General features: G+C 40.0%; 1 protein-coding gene across 1 annotated transcript in view; it reads right to left on the bottom strand.

The window, feature by feature from the left end:
• Window positions 1-1,684: 1,684 nt before the first annotated feature.
• Window positions 1,685-9,973, bottom strand: part of NCKAP5 (NCK associated protein 5) — a 570,133-nt gene continuing 561,844 nt past the window's right edge. Inside the window, exon 18 of the mRNA XM_025039578.1 lies at window positions 1,685-3,205. Coding sequence (XP_024895346.1) covers window positions 3,189-3,205 — 17 coding nt within the window. The 3' untranslated portion in view covers window positions 1,685-3,188. The remainder of the gene's footprint in view (window positions 3,206-9,973) is intronic.

Raw genomic sequence — 9,973 nt, forward strand, 5'->3', positions numbered from 1 at the left:
GTGCCGCTAGCGGCTCCTGCATCGCCCGCGCCGGGGCTCCCGGCTGCGGGTCGCCGCTCCTCTCGCTCAAGCTCCTGGGCAGAGCGCGGCGTCTCCGGAGTTGACAGCTGAGACTGAAGGAACTACTGGCGATTCGGAGCACCCAAAAAGTCTCGCCTCTTCTCCCACCTCCCACTCCAGGCACCACGTGATGGTTGCCGAGTTGGGGTGGGGGTGGCGGGCGGAGAAGGCTGGGACCGTCTTTCCACGTCCCCACCCCTTCCTATCGCCCTACTTTCCCGCCCCCGCACGTCCCCAGGACGGGGATGCCAGGGGGAGAAGAAGAATGTAGTTTCCCGAGGGCGGGGGGAAGCTGGAGATTGGGGAAACGTCAAGAGGGCGCAGCAGGTGCCGCGGGAACTGGCCGGGCGCTGACTGCTGGACCTGCGAGGTGGGGTCGGAAGACTGTGAGTCCCGTGGGCCCTCTGCGCACAGGTGCGCATTCCCCACGACCTCGGCGCCTCGGGGCCTGGCCGGTTCCCAGCTGCTGACGGGTTCCCGGCGGCAGCGTTCGGCCCACTCAGCTGGGGCTGGCATGCGGCGGGCCAAGAGCGGCTGCCGCGAGGGGGGCGCGCTCCCCTGCATCTGGCAAAGTTGTAGGCGCCCTAGGGTGTCCCGCGCAGCTACGCCTTCTTTTCCTGAGAGAAGTCCCTCGGTCATTACCAGGCTTTGCTTCAGCTGCGCCAGGGTGGGCAGGGTGTGACGATGCCCCTGCACGGACTGGCGCGCTAGGTTCGGGGAACTCTCCTTTCATCTGCCTGTGCGCACCGCTGGAGGGTGCGGTGACACTGCTCTAGTAGTTTAGCCTAGGAGAGGGCTGCTCCGGGGACAAGAGCAGCGAGCTCCCACTAAACAGCAAATTGGGGTGAAGGCATCTGCTCTTCCCTATCCCCTTCCTCCAAAAGGCCGGGCAGTTTGATTTTGCTCTCCTCAAAGCCATAGGTCATTAGTATATGCTCCGGCGTCCGCTCCTGGACTGCGCCTTCCCAGCCCAGGACTCGGTCGCCGGCTGCCCCTGCCTTCTCGCTCCCCTAATTCCTCCTCTCGGGTTCCAGCGACCCACCTTGAGTACTGCTGGGGACACCACGATGCAACGCTTGTTACGTTTTCCTTCCTCGCCACCGAACCTTGCAGCAGGTGGTACCGGAGCCCGCCCGCCGGAGCGCCTTGGTGCCCCCGCCTCCAATTCCGCACGTTCTCACTCGTCCCCCCAAATCCTAGGGAGCATCCATTTCTGTGGAAATAGCTTCATAAGCTTTGCCCCCTCTTCACCTTCTTCTCCTCCGGACGCTGATCATTTATTTCCCCATCCTGCCGGCAGAGCAGGTCTGGAAATGGGCTTAAGTGACTTTCTTGTAATTCCTCTGCAGAGATGATTTCGTGTCTCCCTCCGGCTCCCTCTCTCCCTTTGCCCCTCTCTGCCTTTCATTTCTAGCCAGTTAACCCCTCAGGGAGACTGCAATGCTTTGGCCATTACTCGTTTGTCTGCAGACTCTAATCTGACATTTGGCTAAATTACTATCTCTAGAGCTAGAGGGCCAGTTTATTTATTCCTTAGGGGAATTTGTCCTTGGAGCACGTGTGAGATTCAAATAACTGGGCCAAAGGCTTCTTGAACAAGTTCTTTTAAGCTTTTAGACAGTGCGATTGTGATATAACTTTTATTCAGAAATGAAACAAAAGAATTTTTAAAAGTCTGAAAGACAATGACACTACATAATTTTCATTTTAAGACAACAAAATTCCAATATAACAAATTGCACAAATTTACCAAATAACACTGATCATACAATACTCTTTAAAGAAACAAGTGTGTACTAAAGTAACCATACAGATCCTAAAAATATTTCTATTATGCCTAGTTTACAAGCTCCTGTACAAAAGCAATTATAAATAGTTCACGTCTAGAAAAAATACACATAACCTTTAAAATAGAATTTATCCTTACATATAAACAGACTTTGTAGAAAAAAGGATATTAAAAAGAATTTTTTGTAGCACCAACCACTTTAATTTTTTTTAAAAAAAGTGAACATTGCAAATAGAAATTTGCTTTCATTCTAGATTTCCCAGATTTTAATATACAGCAGAAGGGTAAAAATCAACAATGTTGAGAATCATAGTGAAGCATTAAGTAGAAGACAATGTACGGAAATGCTCGGAGGGAAAACCTGCTTTTGAAAATAGAATTAGGTCACTTCTGATACACATCCGTTCTGATCAGTGTCACACTCAGTACCCTTTACCTTTTTCAGTAGAAGTAGAATTACACTTATTACTAGATTCTGAATATCTCCGGCAACAATATTGAAATTGCACTAGAATTAAAGTTCATATCAAATCGAGATTGTGAGATTACAATGAGCCCTCTGTTTGTTTGTTTGTTTGTTTGTTTGTTTTGGCAGGCCCTTTTTAAGGTTGGCAGAGTGTACCCACAAACAATTTGAGGACTAGGACAATGAATTGAACAAAAACTTTAGTTGGAATTTTTAAAAAATATATTATCAACTTCTAAAAGACTTAGTACATCATTTCAAGAGCTTGGCACTGCTTCAATTTATTGCTTTTTGTCGTTGTTGCTACAAATATAATTTCTTTTCCAAAAAATTTACAACTTCTGTACAAGTATTCAAAAAAAAAGTGCAAAATTAAGACTTTTGTATCGTGGGTGTGTTTACTTTTAATCCTCATAAAACACGACAAATAGAGTCTATGTTTATTGCCCTGTCAGAGAAGAATGCTCCAGTGGGTTGCTTGCTGGGAATCTGACAACATAGACTCTGTTGAAATGGTTTATTGTTGTCATCTCTACCTGCCCCTTCCTCACCCCTGTTTCTTAAGTGCTCCATTTCTGGCTCACTAAGGGAAAAAAAAAAAAAGTTCTTTATGCATCATTTGAACCCTGACTTGCACAGGAAGAGAAGCTATCGTATAAAGAATCACTCAAAGATTCCAAATTGTCTACCCCGGGCCTGTCTGAACTACTCAAAGATGCCTCTTCATTTTTTTCTTTTTCTTCCTTCCGTCCTTCAGCCTTGTTCAGAGAGTTCTTCTCTTTTTCTAATAAAATCATAGTATTGCTGTTGTATTTATGGAATGACTCCAGGGAAATTTTAGATAATCTATTCTCAGGATCTTCTTTTGTTTCTTCAACTTGTTTCAATTTCTGCAATAAAAAGAGGAAAATATTAGAAACATATTTCTTTGAAAATCAAGTTATTCGGTCCAATATTCAATTATTGTCTGTATAAAGTACAGTTTAAAGGGATAGAGAGAACCTACAAGTCTTTAACAAGCTTCTAGTATAATTAAATGTAATAATAAAGCCAATTTTAGGGATAAATTAAGACTTTAATCATTTTGCTGAGATAAATAGGTCCCAATTTGCAAACCAGTTAAGTGCCCCTTAATTTCACTTTAAATGGATCCATTTGAAAATTTTCAGGTAAAGTGCCTTATTTTTCTTAATCAAAGTTTCTAACTACTCACTTTCCTTACAAAGTATTATTAGTTATCCTGTTGCTAAGTATGGATAGGGATTGAACTTCAGCCAGAAGTTGTGGTTATATGTAAAAACCAAACCAAACCAAACCAAAACAAAACAAAAAACATACACAAACCCATAAATTGCCAGGAAATTTAAGTACATGTTAAACTTATCAAAAGCATTGTCATATTCATATGCTGTCCCTCTACAAGTCTTAAGATATTTGAAAGAGATCTCCAGGTCAGTGGGTGTAGATTCTGGAAGACCCAAGGTTTAAAAATTATAGTGACAGATCTGTACCTTAGTACAGAGGAATTAAAGCCACTAACACATTTCTCTTCTTAAGCCCAAGGTTTAAAAATCATAGTGACAGATCTGTACCTTAGTAACCACACCCCTATAGAAGGTTCTAGTAACACCAATTTAAACAGGGATATTTTAGGATGTTGCTGGTAGTCTCCAGGACTTTATAAAACACTGCAGTCACATTTAATATTTATTGTAGGTAAATCCTATAAACATGAATATATTCTATTTGCTCAAGTTGCTCCTAAGGTTTGAGGTGGGAGAAGAGAGGAATTAAAGCCACTAACACATTTCTCTTCTTCTTTTCCTCTTTCAAGCAAAAATTCCATTCAAACACAAGGAAAAAGGAGGGACAGGGGCTTAGAGATGATAACAGCATCTACCATGTGAAAGACACCAAACATATGTTATCTACAAGCCTTTCAGAAACCTGCAAGTTACATGTCTCCATTTTAAAGAGGAAAACAAGGCTCAGAGTGACAGCGTTATTTGCCCAAGGTCCCTCAGCAAGTGAGAGAGAACAGGATTCGAATTCCTGTCTGGCCGTCTTTCAGGCTGTTTCTACTAAACCACGCTCTTATGTAATAAAGGACAAGATGTCCTGTCTCTTCTGTTTTCATTTTGCCACCCGAAAATTCTACTTATATAACTTACCAAACCATCTCTATCATTATTCTCCAAGGCTCTAGCATATGTAGTTTCTTTCCCCAACTCAAGCCCCACATCATTGTTAAAGGTACAATGAGAAAATGGTGTTTTGATTTTCACATGCTAAATATTTAATAGAAAGAGAAAAAGATACAGAAGTAGGTGGCTTCAGTGTTCTAAGAGCAGGCTCAGACAGAGTTTCTCTCTCTGCTATAGGAAATGGCATAATTCTATGGGAATACTTGAAAAGCATCCTAGAAGTTGTGCTTACTTCATTATACCATTAACGTGCAGGAGTACTACTCATAGAACTAATTTTCCATCTCAGGTGGCTACCTTGAAACCAGAGGTGGGCTGAGGAACAGATTCCTAGCCAACCACAGAAAAGTGGCTTCATAATTAGGAATAACTCCAGGCAAGAGTCCCTATCCATGTCACACCAATTTTTAGGCATTTTAAACAATTATATAATGCTAAAAATACATGGAGAGAGTAGGAAATACTTTGATTATACTAATGTACATAAATAAAGGTCATTCAATATGATTTCCTCCTCACTTGAGTATCTTCTCCCTTTTTCTTCCTTCAAGAACCACAAGCATTTTCCTTGCCAATTTCTAGTCCATGAGGACCATTCAATAAACACTTATTAGAGACACTACCGTGATGTAGGTGGAAAGTTTTGGTGTGAGGATATACAGCTGAATAAAATTGTGTTTTGCATGTGTGTGTGTGTGTGCGCGTGTGCGCATGTGCATGTTTGCATGGTGGGGGGAGTTGGGTCCCTGGAGGCAGACAGACCTGAGCCTGAATCATAGCTTTGCCCTTTCACCGGCTGTGTCAGTGCCCAGAAGCCTCTTTCCTCGTGGGTGTAAATGATGATGAGACATACCTTTTCAGGACTGATGTATTAGAAATACAACACCTTAAGACCACAGCACATAGTAATAGGGGCTCAATAAATGGTACAGTAAATAAATAATAGTAAGACAGGATTCTTATTCTAGAACAGTGGTTCTCAAACTGTGTTTTCTAGGCCAGCAGCAACGGCATCCTGTAGGAGCTTATTAGAAATGCAAATTCTTGAGCCCCACCCAGACTTATCTATATCAGAAATGGTGAGGCCCAGCAAATTTTAACAAGCGCCCAGGTGATTCTGATATCTGCTAAAATTTAAGAATCAGTAGTCTAAAATAACTTGTGGTCTTGGAAGAAAGATGGACAGGTATAATTCAGTGTATTAAAGTAGAGATGAGAAAATAGATGTATTTACCATTAAAATGCCCATTGCTTATTAGACACAAATAGTGCGTGTTTTTTAAATGTTTCATTCTTGTAGGTTTGTTTCTTTAGTTAATTAAACAACATTACTCAATTAAATACAACAACACCTACACTGGCCAGGGAAGTGATGGAAATAAAAAAAAATGGCCTTTTAAGAAAAACCACATGGCCTTCCCAGTCTCCCTTTTATTTTCACAGTTTTGCTGAGAGGTCGGTACAGGAATATTTTTGACTGTAAGAACGTCAGTGCTACAGTGACAAAGAGCGCCATTTGGCATTCAGCCTCAGTGTTAGGGAGTGATAGGCGGTATTGAGGGCTGTGGTCAGCTTAAGAGTGTGCACCTAGTTTAAAGGCAGGAGCAGCTACAGGCATACCACAGAGATATTGCAGAGACATTGCAGGCTCAGTTCCAGACCACCGCAATAAAGCGATTTGTAATCTTTTCCCTGGTGGAGGGTCTTGCCTCTAATTTATAAAAAATGCAACATCTGTGAAGTGCAATAATGTGAAGCACAATAAAATGAGATATGTCTGTACTTAAATCTAGCTTATTGCTGCTGTGCAGAAACATAGGTCCAGATCTCTTGATTTTAAACATGAATCATAAATCTAGAACAATATTTCTTATATTTAAAATCCTTTAATTTTTAATTATTTGTTTATATTAGAAAAGACAATAAAAAATAACAAAAACCCCACTATGTACGTCAAGTCACAATCTTTGCATCATTCAGATTTGAGCTAGAGATCATATTTTATACTTCTTTTTTATGTCCTGCCTAACCCCCTCATCCGCCTTCCCCCACTATTTTCTCCCTAAAGGCCTAGACCAATGCTAAATTGTCAATGGATTCTTAATGGAGACTTGATGATGGATCCAACTTGCTCTAGCATCGGCAGAGTCTCAGCTGTTGGCTTCAGTTTCTCCAGTGGTCCTGCCGGCTAAGAATAAGAGCAACTAAAGTAGTTTACTTTCCTGTCTGCAATTATAAACATACCGAACTAGTCTCAACATTGTCTTGTCAGATCTCAGGTATTTTTTAAGTTTTGAATGCACATAATATTTAAATATAAAATGTAAGGGATTGAGGTCCAGTGGTAATGTGTCAATGATGTAATCTGTTGAATGGTAACAAAATAGTACACATTAAATTGCAGCAACTATATGTGAAGGTGCTTTGAAAACTAATCATGGGATTAACAGCATTTGAGTGCCTGTTCTGTGTAGACACTGTGCTAAGCACATTGCACAGATTATCTGTTTTCATTCTCACATCAATTGTATGGGTAGATGTTGTTAATATCTCCATTTATAGGCAATCAAGGCTTGAGGAAGTTAAGTAACTTGTTTAAGGTCGTGTACCAGTATGCAGTAGAGTCTGGATTTGGACCGAGGCCTACAGAGCCTAAGTTTTCAACCTCTATCTTGGAAAAGAACTTTATAAATAACAATCAAAATTATCTTTAAGGGGATAAACTAAAATAAGAATTGCAGAATAACAATATTAATAACGAACCCAATAAAGATTAGTGTTTGATGAGGATTGTGTAGTTTCCATAAAGCTTCTTCATTTCGTTAGTATATTATGCTTCATCAGAGTTATGATAAAATTAATAAACCAGAGTTGTCTCCTATAGGTGGCAACAGTTGTACAGTTCACTTTTTTTTTTCACTTTTATTGCACTTGGGAACAAAACTAGGGCAAAACGGGGCATAGTCTTAAAATATTTTCCTGTCTTTAGTGTAACCATGGCATTATTAGTGATAATTCAAGCAAGAATAGCTAGTGACACATTCTCCAGAAATCCCTCGACTATATACCATTACTTAATTCCTTGTAGTCAAATAGTCAATCGAACCAATCTATTATGTGACTGGCTTTGTGTGAATAATCATGTGCTTTTGATTCTCAGGAGAAGTTTCACAGAAGAGGGGGCTTTTGGAAGGATTTTGAAGGGTAATAGGATTAAGAGATTCAGTAAGTAAGAGGGAAGGCATTCCAAGAAATTTCCTGTTGCTTCTGTAAGACAATTCTGTGGTGTACTCTGGGTCCAGTAGTTGCCCAGATAGTCTCTTCCTTGCCCTTTTAGATTCTGTAAAGTCAGATATACAGATTCAGATATACCTATCCCACGGGGGTCTAAGAACCTCAACCAGACTCAGGAAAGTATCAATCCAGCTTATAACCTGGGGTTATGAATAATTTGTAGTCTAGGTTATAAATAATAAATAGTTTTTATTTCCAAAGAGCTTTTCCATCATGATCTCACTGCTCTTACGTCAGCCTGGAAGGTAGGGAGCCTGGTGTTAGGTGTACTTTACATGGAGTATTTATGGAATTCGTGGTTCACACAAATTCAAATTCAAGTGAAATTAGAAATTTGGTTTCTTAATTTTCAACACCAAAATGCATACCATTTTCTCCCCCGCAGACAACAATAATCATGGAGAAGAGATTCTGCCTAGACCAATATCCTGAACACCAGTGAGGATAAAATAGAAGGTGATAGGGGCCCTTGCTGAAAGGAAAAGATAGGGAGACTATATAAGGTGATACAGAAAAATTCAAGTGATAAACTAGAAAAAAATATATGTATGATGATATTAGCTTCAAAGAGATACATTTTATATATGTACATCCAAAAACTCCTGCTCATACAGTAGGGGAGAAATAAGTAGGAGATTCATGACATAGTACAATGAATTTTTGTTCTACAATGAAGGCTGTTCTTTCATTATTTCAAAGAAGTTTCTATCCCCTGATTATATCTTGAAAATATTGGTTAGTATGTCTACTGTAAATGTCAGGAGGAGATTCAAATCTACTTGTGAAATTCAAACACAGCATCGTTCCTCACCTGAGCACTCATACTTAAAAAGAGGACTAGAACTCAGCACAAATTAATGTAAACAGGATCCTCATCAATATAATTTCTTATTTCTCTATTGATGCAGAGAGTCACTGCCAATCAGTTCAAGAATACATGTGGTAAGAATTAATAGCTACATTTGTAAAGTGTTTTCACTACATGCCAGGTACTGGGTTGAATGCATTGCATGAATTATCTCATTTAACCATTACAGTAACCCTATGAGATAGCACTATTATCATCTCCATTATTCAAATGGGAAAATACAGGGTAGAGAGGTTTCAATAGTAGGCCACATAAACATGGTTAATATATTAGGGAATCAGGATTTAAGCAGAAGCAACCTGATTCTAGTTACTTGGGATCTTAATCACTTCACACTAGATCACTTCACAAGTATTTGGAAACCAGTGTTCAGTTCCTACCATTGTGCTAATTGGCTATGTAACCCCTCTGAACCTGAGTTTCTTTACATTACAGTTTTTTTTTTAGAAACTTCCTGCTCCATAAAGCTCTATGACTGTAAAATAGTCTTAATTGGATGTCTTCTGTGCATCTATTATTGGAATTTGAGATGGCACAATAAATAACTCTCCTCTCCACCTTAGTTGTAAACAAACTGAAGGATAAGACAAAGAAAAAAGCTGATAGGAGGCTAAAATATCAGATTTATTATTGAAAAAGCTTATATTGGAGAATGAAGTTTCCATCTGCAAAGAAGTGGGTTTCCTAACACTGGTCCCTAGAAATAGGCAGACTTATTAACTGGCAGCTCTGGGCTGCGGTCCCCCCAAAGTGTCTTCCCGTAAAACCTACAGTGTGAAGGAACAAAATGTGTGCTTCTTACAGCCAGCTTGACCCCAGAGAAAGGGTGGGAAGAACAGGAGGTGGACCTGAGTATTTCATGCTCCCTTCCTATACTTGTTGATTAAACTAACTACCCCTCTTTCTCCTGAGGAGAAGTGAATGATGGGAGCTCAGAGATGCCGTGAGTATTATCCTAGGGAGTTCCTTCTATGTGGTGAGAAACACTCCAAATTTGGAAGAAGTGTCATCATCACTCAATATTTCTCATTAGGTACACTGATACAGATTTTAACTGAACAGTCATATATGCATTCGGACCAAGAAGGTGCAGGAAGCAATAATGAAAAAAAAATCAAATTTATAAATATTTTGCCACTTAATTGTAATTAAAAAAATTTTTTTAATTACATAAAAAGAGAAGATGAAGGAAAATTCAGAAATAGCAATGAGTTGAGTTGAGCCAAGAAACTTCTTCTTGGGCAAAGAAATAGTAGAAAAGTGATTTAGCAGATATGAAAGATGGAAGAGCG

This window comes from Pteropus alecto, unplaced genomic scaffold (genome assembly GCF_000325575.1).
Source record: "Pteropus alecto unplaced genomic scaffold, ASM32557v1 scaffold3, whole genome shotgun sequence".
Taxonomy (NCBI): domain Eukaryota; kingdom Metazoa; phylum Chordata; class Mammalia; order Chiroptera; family Pteropodidae; genus Pteropus; species Pteropus alecto.